Here is a 13,736-nt window from a genome sequence, read left to right as displayed (position 1 = left end):
TGCAAGAAATAGTATGGGGGAAATATTTATTCAAAAGCAAGAACTAAATGCAAGAATGCATGGATATCTGTTTACATTCACAGTGAACCAGACAGGTGGTGCTTAATTTAATGGATGAAAGTAAACAGAATCATCATTGCCAGACTGGCTCAACTTCAACTGAAGAACTAGAAAGGGTAAACCACATGTTAATATATGCAGACATCAATGTGCAGACAGGAATGGAGCAGCTCAGAGCTTTTGCAAAGCCCCTTTGGATGAAATTGATTATCTGGTCCCATTTTGGTTTGGATTCAAGCCTGGGTATGGCACCAAAACCACCTTGGTTGCCAGGATGGGCGACCTCTGTAGAAAAAGACACATGACGTGTGCAACACTCTCATCTTTCCTTTACCTCCTGCCAGCATTTGATACCATCTACCATGGTATCTCACTGCACTGACTTTGTGGGTTAGGTGGAGGAGGCCTGTTAATTGGGCCCCCAAGCAATTTAGGGCATTAAAGGCAAGTAACAGCACCTTGTACTGGTGCTGCAGGTAGAAGAATTCTGCCCCTACCTGCCCTGTCTGCTCCACCTCATGGCACATCTGCCATGCCTTTTCCATTTAAACCCCCCATGCCCTTTTAATCTATATAAAGCTTCTGGTTGAGGTAACTACTGACTGGTGAGCTTGACATCGATAACAGGGAAGGTCCTATAACAAATAATTCAACAGTTGGTCTGTGAGCATTTAGAAAAGGATGCTGTGATTACTAAGACCCAGCATGGGTTTCTCAGAAATAAGTCATGCCAATCAAGCTGATTTCTTTTTTTGATGGAATTACAAACTTGGTGGATCAGGGAAATGCTGTGGGCATAGTGTATCTTGATTTCAGTAAGGCTTTTGACAAAGTCCCCCATGACATTTTCGTGAGGAAGCAGGAAAAATGTGGGTTGAACGAGGTAGCTGTTTGGTGGATTTGTAGCTGGTTGACTGACCGAACCCAAAGAGTATTCATTAATGGTTCCTCATCATCCTGGGAAAAAGTGACAAGTAGGGTGCCGTAGGGTTCTGTCCTGGGTCCGTTGTTGTTTAATATCTTTATAAATGACTTGGACGAAGGAATTGAGGGGATGCTCAGCAGATTTGCAGATGACACCAAACTGGGAGGGGTAGCTAATGCCACAGAAGACAGAAACAGAATTCAAAATGGCCTTAGCAGGTTGCAGAACTGGGCACAAGGTAACAAAATGAATGTCAATAGGGACACGTGTAAGGTTCTGCATTTAGCCAGGAAGAACCAGATGTACAAATATAGGATGGGGGACACCTGGCTTACTAGCAGTACATGTGAAAAGGATCTAGGAGTCTTGGTGGACCACAAGCTTAACATGAGTCAACAGTGTGATGCAGCTTCATTAACGGAAGTATATTGTCACCTTGGGCCAGTCACTGCATCTCAGCCTACTCTACCTCACAGAATTGTTGTGGGGATTAAATGAGGAGGGAGAAAACCATGCATGGTTCCCTCAGCTCCTTGGAGGAAAAAGTGGGATATAAATGCAATGAATGACTTAATATTTAGGGTATCTGCAATTACTGGAAGAAGGAAAAAAGAGGGGTGAGTATGCACATACAGCCTAATGGACCTTCCCAATGCAGAGAAACATGCATGCACACATCCCACCTCTACACAATTTCTCCAGCTTCCTTCCCATCATGAAGATAGTCTCACACATTTTCAAAGAAGCCATCTCGTGCCAATTTCTTATTTAGGGGAAGCAGCTGGAGTACACAAACAGAAGTTTCCGACAACATGCTGAGGCACCAATACCAGATAGTACACAGTAGTCAAGTTTTCCCCTGTGTTGTTTAAAAGCCTATAAAATGCTAAAAACCTGAAGGGTTGGCTTGCATGCGTTGTTGTTTAAATTAATGACATAATAACTTCTGGTTCAGAGGAGACAAACAGAGGTAGGACACACTGTCCCCAAAAGCCATTTAGTGGCCACTACCAGACAATACCAATTTGCATGGTGACCTTGGAAATGGAGTTTTCTGCATCTTATATGTTTTACCAAGATTCTCAAAGAAATTCAGAGTAATTAAGGCTCGTTGTGGAAAGGGACTGTGCGTCTCTGCAACTTCCAACGTTGTCTGGGCAGCGAAGAAAACACTATTTGTGAAATATTTTATTTGGGGTGGGCAGCGACCAGGACACTCTTCTTCTTCAAATTTACACTTTCTGGACTATCACTCAACTCACTTCTAGCATGTTGTGCTGCGCACAGACTTTGAAGGAATACCAATGCTGAGTAATTTAAATTAAAAATGTTTTTTTTTATTTAAAGCAATGCAAAATACAAACAGAAGCACATTTCTGAAACACAGAGCACATTCAACACAGGATACAAAACGCAGAAAGACAGAGGGTGACACAGGGGCACTAATCCTCAATTTAACCCGGGAAGAAGTACTCATCTGGGGCCTGACTCATCCTGAACTCAGACAGCTGGGCCTAGCTGCTGTTGCTCTGACCTCTGTTCTCCAAGACAGCAAAGGCTGGATTCATGCTGCCTCCAACAAAGGTGAGCCAAGGAATAAACTCTGCTTCCTTCATTAAGCATGATTTTTTTTAAAAAGTTTTCCATGCAATATAAAACAGACCAGAAAATGAATGCGTTTCTAAAATTAAGAGCATTCAACTTTCTCCAAATGAATTTCAAAGAAATAATCATTTACTGGTAACTTACCTTTCAAAGAATAAAAATCTTGAATACAATCATTTTCCGGAACTATAGCGTTGTGTCCCTGACTTCTCCCTCACTAATAATTCAATCTCAAAGCCCCATTTGTTGGTCTGTCCACACCACCACTTACAATGCCTTAATCGGTCCCCTAACCATGATTTGGTATTTAACATATTCCCCCAAAAAAAACATTTCATTTAAGTCAAAGGAAATGTCTGTTCACAGAGCTATGGCACTAGTGATCATTGTGAAGAATTATACTGTGAAAATGCAAGGCTACAATTCACATCACAAATGTAGTCAGTTACAGGCAGCATTGTGGGGTGAGCGAGTTCACATTGCAAGTTAGCTAAGATTTTCCCACTGGCAATGGATTTTGAGACACCTGAAGGTCAGCTAATCCAAACCCCATGTCTTAAGGTAAAATTAACTGCATATAAAATAGCTTATATCACAACCAGATGCTTAAAAGTCTAAGTTCACCAGCTAATCTGGGTTGGTGCTGGAAAATTCCTTCCTGAGCCAAAACGGGGATCCAAAGCTTTATTTAAGGCAATGCATATACTCTTACTGTTTTTAAAAGTCTAAGTCTACATCCATCAACTATTTGCCAGGAAAAAAACAGGGAAAAGAATGTCTATGTAACACCATATGACCCACTTAATTAGCAAGGAAAAAATGCATAAATTCCTTACGCTTAAAGAAGGAAGCAAGAAACCTGAACTCTTCAGACTCAGCAGAGTGAAGTTACAATTTTTGTTAAAGCAACCAACCTTTTCCTTCTACCACTTCCTCACTCTGCTACTAAATTGTCTTAACATTTTCTGTTTCCATTCTCGAAAATGTAACAGAGCTTTTGTCAATCGATATGACAAAACTAACATCCATACAGGCTAGACATTTTAATGAGCTGCATTTAGGAACACCTGCTCAGTGTAACTGAATTTGAAAGGAGAAACAAACCCACAAAACACAAGTGTTGGTCCATTTATCCTCCGTCCCTGAACGCTTCTCATTTTGTAGCTAATGAAAAGCCATGCAGGAAGCAAGACAAGAGAGGGATGGTTTGTAACTGAGATAGCAGTCCCTTTAATCCATTAGGTTTACATTTTAAAATATCCAAAGTAGGTGTCGCACTTTCAGAGATCGCCGCTTTGTGCCACTATTAAAAATTCATGTTTCAGCTCTGAAAATGGCAGCTGCATTCTATTTACAAAATTAACTCCAATCAGAGTTGACAGCAGCAAAGCAGCCTATCTCACCAGCTCAACAAGAGCTGTTTGTCATTCTCCCCTTGGCCCACTTCACATTTGACAAGTGACAAGACATTTATAATACAGTAACAAATGCTCCAATTTATTCACCCAACCTAAACAAATGTAGACAGCGCTGGTTGCTGTTGCTAATCCATGCCAGAAAATGCCATGCTATTCCTTTCCCATTTGTCTGTCTACTAATCAGACTGGAACAATGCTCTCTTGTGGGTGCCTCGCTAACCCTTTTGCCTCTCTCCCTCCACTGCTAACTTTTTACAGGCCCCATTTTACTGGGAGTGACTTTGGGGGTGGGGGAGTAAAGATTAGCAAATTCGGGGGGGGGGAAATTCATTGGAAAATCGCACCTCCAATGAATACAGAACACATCCTAACTTTTATTAGAACCAAGCTGGTTTTTAAATGCCATGCATAGATGAGCCACATATAGACCTGTTAGTTTCTGAAACAGATTAAGTTATCTGGCAAATTTCCTCTGCATATTATTGTGGGGAACATGAGCAGGATATCATGCTTGTTACTATGATTTGCTTTTTTGTGTTTTTATATTGTGAACTGCCCTGTGATCTTTGGGTAAAGGGCAGTGTAGAAATTTAATAAATAACAATTAACATACAGACTTGCACAGAGAGGAAATTAACAGGATCATTGTACGGTAGGTGGTAATATTTTACTCAAGTAAGGTGCATAGCGAATGCCACTATTACAAGATCTAACAGGGGAATTAAATGCCAAGGTCTATCATGATCTGTGAAACACCCTTCCTCAAAATAATACAACTTGTTGTCCTTACTAACACATGGGGAAAATATGCGTATTCAACACTTAACAGTCAGATAAATAAACATCAGCTAATACAACTATTACAAGCACTTCCTTTAATAAAGAAAATTATTTATTATTATCTTGGCAGTGGTTTAAATATGATTATGAATACCTGAGTTTAATATAAAACTGCCATGTATTTTAGTGAATCCAATCTTTCCATTAAAAAAAATGGGCAGGCCCTTTATGAACCAAATATTCAGTAATTATCAGCACAAATCCCTCTAATTCTAAAAAGAGGTATATTGCATGTGTCCATTTTCTCCACTACCCACTAGAAGCTTGATGCAAGTTTTGATTTTTCTTGGATTTTTGTGTGGGGAAAAACAAACCAAACAAGCAAACTGGTTAAATGGCAACTCATTAACAACCAGTTAAAATGCCCACAGCTTCCCTTTTCAGGAAGTGTGTAATAGCCCAGTTCAGACATTCCTATCTCAGTTTATTATGCCAAGATATGCCCAAACCACCTGCTCCTACAGAGTCCTTTTGCTAAAGCTGCAATCACCAAGAAACCTGCAATTAATCGGAGTTTTCTGTTTTGTTCAAATCACAAAACTATGGTTACCAGCTTCAGAACAAGCCAGGGTATTAAACTAACTTCAAACTGTAGTTTACTATCCTGACTTGTTCCAAAGCTGGCAACCTAAAATCAGAAGAATTGGAAAAATGTGGTTTATTAGAGAGTCCTTGGTTTAAAAACGGGGAAGAGAAAATATAAGAGGCAGTGTGAGTGCATAGCTCAACTTAATCAGCTGAGGTATGGTTGCCTAAAATACAACCAATGATAAGCAATTAACTCGTGGCTGTGGCTCCAATGCACTCTTCTCCTCCACCCTGCTGCTTATGAAATAACACTAGAAGATTTACCAAATCTTTCAGCAACTATACCCTGTTTTCTCATTTGCATTCTTAACTAGACAAAAAAGTTATTTCTTCAAATAAATGGTATGTAAAGATAATCATTGCCTGTATCCAAGGTAGCATCACATCAGCACAAGGATTTGTGTTTGTGTGATGGAACTTTCTTGCTCCTCCTCCCCCTATGTATCCCTGAAATCTGTTTTGGGGTTCCCCCCAATCCTCCAGAGTATATTTGAGGAGGGAGAGGAAAGGAGGGAATATTCTGTTGTGCAAACGCAAATCCTTGTGTTGATGGAACACATTAGTCAGATACTGCCCCATAAAATTGCCATGGAAATACATGAAAGCTGCATTTCAATTCTGTACCAGAAAATATCCCACAAGCTCTGTACTGCACTTTGATACAGCATACGATGTTTTCTCTCATATGGCAAATATTAGCTTCAGGAGGAGATTTAAAACCAGAGGAAATGTGCAGGGCAAAGGATTAAAAAAGACACCCACATAATGGCTCCATTCCAACTTTCTAGTCTGCTGAACCTAACATACATCACTCACAGACACACACGTTAATTCCTGCAACATATTTAGTTGTACCCCTAAATAAAGAGGTGAATGAGAGTGCTGAAGAAATTTTATGTGCATAAATACTTATTCAAAGGCTCTGATTCTTTAGGGAAGTCCACAGTGACCTGTGCAGGTTGTAGCAATGTGAGTTCAATTTGACATCCCAGCCATTTCTTCCCCTCTGAGTAATGGATTACAGCCAGCCTTTTGCCACCAATGAGTTAATTAATAATAGCAGGAAAGCACGTGTGGACGTGTCATAAGGCAGAGAGCCACAATAGATGCAGAGCTGGGAAATAAATAATCCACAAAACTGAACCAAAAAGCCACATTCTTATGCAAAACCAGACTTCCTGTTCCCATCCCACTCCCCCTTCACCCCACCCTTAAAAGAATGTCTGGCCCAACAACAGAAAGGTGCCAGCCATATAAAAAGTCACTCATTTCTGTATGCTTTTAGCCAACCTTCTATAGTTTCCCATTGCCAGAAACAAAAGGCCCATATGAAAGTTTTGAAAAGCTTGTCCTGAGTATTCAGGAACAGTTCCTAAAGCAATGAAAAGAGAGGTGCTTTTATATATATATAAAAAGGGTTGGGGGGATCCTTCCTACAATGCATTAGAGAGCATGCCAGTAACACAACTGAAGCAGGAGTAAGGGAACATGTCTTGCCTTTAGCAGACAGAAAATAAATTTGCAGCATTGTATATATGCCCCCACAAAACTAACTTATAGCAAGAATCACAGGGATAGGGAGAAAGAAGCAGGAGAATTTAGTGGGCACTGACCACCATGCTACATCAAGATCTAGAATGTTGTTCCTATGGGGATTATTCTTATTCTTAAAAAGCATTTCATTAATCAGGATTGTATCCAAGAAAGTTATTGCGCCTTCAGCAATGGGACTTCCTCTCTCCCCACCCCAAGCCCCCCAATCTGGACTGGAGCGACCCTGGATACTCTGCAGCAAACGCTGGGGGGGGGGAGGTGCAGGGGGCACTCAGAGGAAGGAGAGGGAGAGGAAATTCCATTACACAAGCAGACTGTGAGTGCAGTGACTTTGTTGAAAATAGCCCTCATGGTCCACAGCACAACCAAGCAATGCACGTTGTGATACTTAGAATCATAGAACTGTGGAATTGGAAGGGCACAAAATGGTTGTGTAGTCCAATCACCTGTGATTCAGGAATCACAGCTAATCTTTCAAGGCTTCCTGTAATTTGGGGGGGGGGGCAGAAATAGCAGGTTCTCCTGACATCCTGCAGTGTCACAAGGAAAGAGGAAAAGGTGTATTCTGTCAAGAGTCCCCTCTCTTCTCAACACAAGAGGGAGGCACCGAGGCACTGCCTCTTTCCAGTTCTCCTTCCCTTTCTTAAGTCCTACACAGTTAGGAATTTGCTTTTGGTAGCGCAGTTCTCCCATTCACAATGTTAGAATTTATCTCAGGAAAAATGGCTACTCATCTATCATATGCCCATAAGAATGTGTTTCACTTTGTGCTGGTGCTGCTTCTGATGTGGTGGGATTACTGCAAAACATCTACAGAAAAATTGTGCATTTTGTTGCAATAAAGAAGGAGGAAGACACTTGTGTCAGGTCCAGAACAGCAAGATTTGCAACTAATGAGCCTCATCAATGGAAGCCTGCACAGAGACTTTTGTTTGTTCAACAAGGCTTCTTCCCTCTGCCCACCAGCTCCCTGCAATTGGTTCAGGGGTGGGGGTGGCAGTAGAACACTCTAGAACAGCATCCACGTGGAGGAGAGGGGACAAGAAAGAAAGATTGGAAAAAAAACAACACTGCCAACATGGGTTGCCATACGTCCAGATTTTCCCAAACATTGTAGCAATTTCTGCCTGGACACTGCTTCCGACTGCAGTATTCCGGATATGTCCGGGAAATTCCAGACATATGGCAACCCTATCTTAACATTAAATCCAAAGCGCTCACAATCCAAGATTCGGCAAATTTCCCTGGCACATTTCTCTCAAACATAACACGCATCATTTCTGGTTTTCCAAAACCCGTGGACTGGGTCATTAAAGACCGTATGCCAACATAACCTTATGGACACTTAATATATATTCTTCCATACTTTGCATTCTAAAACCAGAAGTTCCTAAGCAGCCCTAAATTTGAGAGAAATACATAATTTTTGTAATGCATGAATGCTTTAACAAGGGAGTGCTCACAAATTACCATTACAAAATGGTTGCTTGCATCCAATTTTTGTTTCCTGCATACATTGGGAGGAGTTGTATAAGAGAAGGGGGGGGAGGGAAGCAGCAATAATAGTGGAATGCATTCTTTGTGGAAATACAAAATTCTCTTCTCATGCTTATAAGATTTGATGTGGTTATATATTTTACTTCTATTGCCTCCATACTTTAAGCTAACCTTGAATTCAGTAATATGTAGGCATCTTCTATAGACTTGGGACTGAGCTCTTGCCAAGTGAATTAATTGCAACTGAGAGACTTCAAATACATACATAAAAGACCCTGTAATGGGGAGGGAGGGAATAGCTTGGGATACAGAGAAGGAAGAGTAATACACACAGAGAAAACATTACTTAAATAACTTCTCTAGACTAATATGGCCCCTTTCATCTTCCATTAGTAAGTATGGCCCTGAACACTGTCTGGGGCTGGTGTGAATTGTGGTCCAAAAACATGTGGATTGCACCATGTTGGCTACCCTTGTTGAAGACAAAGAAGGAATTAACTTGTCCAAACCAACCTCAAAGTGTCTCAGTCTTCTGGTACTAGTCTAGAACTCTCTTGAGCAACAATTTCTCTGGCCACATTACTTACCCGCTTTGCAGGTCCTGCCATCTTCTTCAAGCTGGACTCCAGTGGGACAGTTACAGCTGTAAAAGGGGTCTCTTGGAGATAACAGGCACAAATGGGAGCAGCCCCCATTATTATCTTCACAGGGTGTATGAACTTAAGAAATCAAAAAAGAGAGAAGAGCATTTTACATTTTTCCAGAACGCTGAGGAGCTTCAATTCTCTGAGGTAAGCTAAAAATAAACATTTCTCCCCCAGAAGTATCCTGTTCTTAACAACTCTGAACATAATTTTAATATATATACACCTTTTTTTACTGTATATTACATTTTGTAGAACACATCTTTCCTAAATTTTAAGAAGAATGTGCAAGACAGGAATTTAATGCTACATAATAAGGCTTAGAAAGATACCTAGAGTAGCAATTCACACAGTGCATGTGTACACACTGACTTCGCCTGAGAAAATCCCTTTTAGGTTGCCCACCCACCTTCAACACGTAGTTTAGAAACTAGGTACAAAAATTGTTTCAAGGCAAACTGTGGCTGGAATGCATGATGCAGCTTCCCTTTAAAGAAGACGTGAGATCAGCAAATTACTCGTACGAGATCAGAAAGTAGCTAGAGGATTCTGTGGAGAAACTCCTGAAAATGTTGTAGAAGCTGCTAGGAGCCTTGTAAGAATGAGGAGAACGATCCCCTGCCACTGTCCCAGGACTGTTAAAGAGATTTCCTGTGGCAGCTTTAAAACTACGGTTGCAGAACACAACTTGTATTTACTAGCACCAAACACAATTGTAGCAAAGCACATAAATCAGTCTCTCCCCTTCCACATACACATATTCATAAGGCCAATCAGTTTTAAAGTTGTGTTTTGTTATAGTTGATTTTAACACCTCCTGGAAATAATCTCATTGGATTATGGCAACAACAACAAAAAAAGGCAGCCAGCAATACAAAAGGGGGTAACAATTCAAGTGTGCCAAGAAAATCAGACGCCAATATTCTGTGCACTCCCAGATTATCGCTGCCTTGTGCGTGGGCCATAATCAGACCAGCAATATGCAAGAACCATTTGGGGGGAGGTGGAATCCAAATCCGATCCTAGTCAAGAGACAATGGCATCTCAGCTATTTCTAGGAGATGGTATCTCCATATGCACCAGGTTTTCCCTCGCTGCTGGCCAGAAATACTGTGACCCAAGGGCGGGACATTCCCTCAGCTGAGAGAAATGTCAAGAATTTCAGAAAGCACCACACAACCCCATCTGGAACGCTAGGACGAACCGTAGCAGTGCACATACTGAGTGCATTTTAGTGAAGTCCTGCACCTGTTTCTCGGCTAGAGCAGATCTTAAATTCTTTTGTTTACTCCATGGTGATTTGCTGTCAACCTATCCTCCCTCTTCAAAGTACAGCCAGTACCCCATCCAGAGACCAAATATTTCAGGTTTATTAGATTCAGGACCCAAGGGTCTGCTAATACTTATCTCTAAATCATGAACTTATTGTGCACTTTCCCAATAGTTAGCATCTGCAAACTACAATATTCTGAACAATGCAAAGGCTGCAAAACAAGACCAGGGTGTACCATATGTTCCATTTTTATTGTCAGGGGATTGTCCCAGGCTCAGCTCAGGGTGGTGGAAGGGCTCTCGGGATGCTACAGAGAGCCTCAGTCCCACCTGACCAGTAGCACTTCCTCCTCTTCCAGCAGGGGAGACAGCGATGTCTCCAGTAGGGAGGGGGAGGCAGCCCAGGGAACTGAGAGCCGAGGCTCTGGGGATGTTGGAGAGACCCTGCACTCCCCTCACGCAGAAGAGAGGAGAGAGACACGCCATTTTCGTCACCCCAAATGCGTAGAGGGGTGAAACGAAAAGAGGGGAGGTGGGGATTTCGTATACCGAAGCTCTTATGTTGGGGTCAGAACCGGAAGGGGCCACTCCCGGATTCTGCAGACGGTTGATACAGACATGAACTTTTAAGCTCTGCACTGTACATAGTATGCACAAGAAAACTACTAAAGGAACGGCTGGAGTTTTGCTTGGTTACTCATGAGCAACCATCCAAGGACCTTACATTTATTTTTCACAGATCTTCCACTGATGAAAGATAGAGGCTCCATCTACGTGGATATTTGAGCTCCTAAATCAACTGCTGCAAAGTTTCTCGATAGCTATGTTGATACCTGGCATTAGTAATATTCAAAGTGGAAAACAATTCCTTACAACAACCTGTTTAAAGAATGGCAGAGGTGGTACTATGAACTTCAGCAATCAATTTTAGATAAAAGCCTGTATAGAGGAGCAGGAAAAATAGCTTGGAAATATCTTCAGAATAAAGAAATTCTATTTATTTGACTTTGCTTCCTAGCACAAAAACTAGGAATCGACTGCATTAGCAATTTGTGCTAATCTTATCTTCTGCTGTTCTGCTGCAAAAGGTTACTTAGAAATTCACTTACAGGTAGGTAGCAGTGTTGGTCTGCCATAGTTGAAACAAAATAAAAAATTTAAAAATTCCTTCCAGTAGCACCTTAGAGACCAACTAAGTTTGTTCTTGGTATGAGCTTTCGTGTGCATTCACACTTCTTCAGATACACTGAAACAGAAGTCACCAGACCCTTATATATAGTGAGAGGGCAGGGTGGTGGGAATGGGTCATTGGCTGATAGGTGAGGTAAACCTGTTGACGACTGTTAACGACTGCAATTGGCCTTGCAGGAAAAAGCAAGGGGTGAGATGGCTAAAAATAGCTTTGTCATGTATAATGAGATAAGAATCCAATGTCTCTATTCAGATCAGGTCTCTCCATGGTTTTAAGTTTGGTGATAAGTTGCAATTCAGCAACTTCTCTTTCCAGTCTATTTTTGAAATTCCTTTGTAGTAAGACAGCTACTTTGAGATCTTGTATAGAATGTCCTGGGAGATTGAAGTGTTCTCCTACTGGTTTCTGTGTCTTGTGATTCCTGATGTCAGATTTGTGTCCATTTATCCTTTGGCGTAGGGTTTGGCCTGTTTGTCCAATATAGAGAGCTGAAGGGCACTGTTGGCATTTGATGGCATACACAATGCTTACCTCACCTATTAGCCAATGACCCATTCCCACCACCCCACCCTCTCACTATATATAATGGTCTGGTGACTTCTGTTTCAGTGTATCTGAAGAAGTGTGCATGCACACGAAAGCTCATACCAAGAACAAACTTAGTCGGTCTTTAAGGTGCTACTGGAAGGATTTTTATTTTTATTTTTTATTTTGTTTATAAATTCAATGCATCCCCACAATAATTAATAATTATAATCAACTGACTATACATTGTTGCCTTTCTAGGCTCTGCATTTGGTATTCATTTGTATGGCTCTAGCTTGTCTGATCCCTCTGACATCAAAGCAGCTAAGCCAATGACAGCCAAAGAAACTGTTGACATCACCACCTGCAAAGCCCCTCTGAAACATCCTTGGCATCAAGAGGTGGATCAAATTGAGGAAGTTATTGAAGAAGTCTAGAAGTCAGAGGATGAGATGTTGTGTGCAGAAGAGCTTCAGCTTGCTTCCAAGCAATTCTGAGCTTGTTGGCTATATACATGCTAGTGTTCAGTAAACATAAGAGGCAGAAACACAGTTGAAAGCACCATGGCACGTAAGTCTGTCAAATCCAGTATTTGAGGACATGATAGTTAAAACGCACACAGCCAAGCTAAATTTCTGCCTAACCTGCTATTCATTCACAATGCTTGCTAACATCTGCATCAAAGAGATGAATCATTTATGTTCTCTCTCTGAAGTTCCTGGGTGTTCTCCCAAAGTCCCAGATTCAAAACCACACCCACTCCACATGCCTAAACTACAGCAAATAAATGTAGGAAACGTACAATACGGCTGCCTTTCAGGGCTCAAAACCTGGATGTCCATTGGCGAGTACAGTGCACTTAGTATTTCTCTCCTTTTCTCTCCGGTCCTTTTGTTGCAGGCATGAATGGAGCGAGTCTGCCAGTCCGTCCAGTACAAAGTATCCCCAGCCAGCGTCAGTGCAAATGGGTGTGTGAGGCTACCTTCCACAACTTTTTGCCTAGATTTGTGGGAGGAAAAGCATTTTAGTTGCCATAACCATTCCATGAGCCAAGATGTGAGCTCCTTAAAGGCTTCAGTCAATATTTAAATAAAAGGCAACTAACTTCCAGAAACAGCAACACATCAGTTCACCTAGAGCAGTGATGGCCAAACTTGGCCCTCCATGTGTTTTTGGGACTACAACTCCCATCATCCCTAGCTAACAGGACCAGTGGTCAGGGATGATGGGAACTGTAGTCCCAAAACAGCTGGAGGGCCACGTTCGGCCATCATTGACCTAGAGCTATCCCAACCATACTTCAACCCTCTCTGCTGAATCGTCACACATGCAAAAATATATACATTGAGGCTGCAAAAAAAGAGCACATGGGTGTGCAACAATTTTTCTAAGCATTCAAACACCTTGCTCTTTTTGTAGCAATAACTAGTTCCAGCTGATTTGTGTTACAGTAAATTCAAGGCACTATGCAGAATGCAAATTGCTCTGGAACACCATCAAGCCAGTAACAGAAGTGGGTGACTGTGGCAGCCTTTGCAGCATAAAAGATTTACTTCTTTCAAGCTTATTTAGCACTGCTGGAACTAAAGCACACTCAGACATGAAAACAGCCTGTT

The 13,736-nt window shown here is 41.5% G+C and overlaps 1 protein-coding gene across 3 annotated transcripts in view; it reads right to left on the bottom strand.

Moving 5' to 3' along the window:
* The window catches only part of LRP5 (LDL receptor related protein 5), a 189,994-nt gene that overhangs the window by 54,848 nt on the left and 121,410 nt on the right, over positions 1-13,736 (bottom strand). For all 3 annotated transcript variants that reach the window (XM_033156106.1, XM_033156113.1, XM_033156120.1), the window contains 2 exons: positions 12,923-13,119; positions 9,075-9,206 (listed from right to left, as the gene is read on the bottom strand). In XM_033156106.1, the coding sequence (XP_033011997.1) occupies positions 9,075-9,206; positions 12,923-13,119 (329 nt within the window). The remainder of the gene's footprint in view (positions 1-9,074; positions 9,207-12,922; positions 13,120-13,736) is intronic.

This window comes from Lacerta agilis, chromosome 1, assembly GCF_009819535.1.
Source record: "Lacerta agilis isolate rLacAgi1 chromosome 1, rLacAgi1.pri, whole genome shotgun sequence".
NCBI classification, from domain to species: Eukaryota; Metazoa; Chordata; class Lepidosauria; order Squamata; family Lacertidae; genus Lacerta; species Lacerta agilis.
The sequence above is the reverse complement of the archived record's forward strand: the minus strand, read 5'-3'. Positions and strand labels throughout refer to the sequence as shown.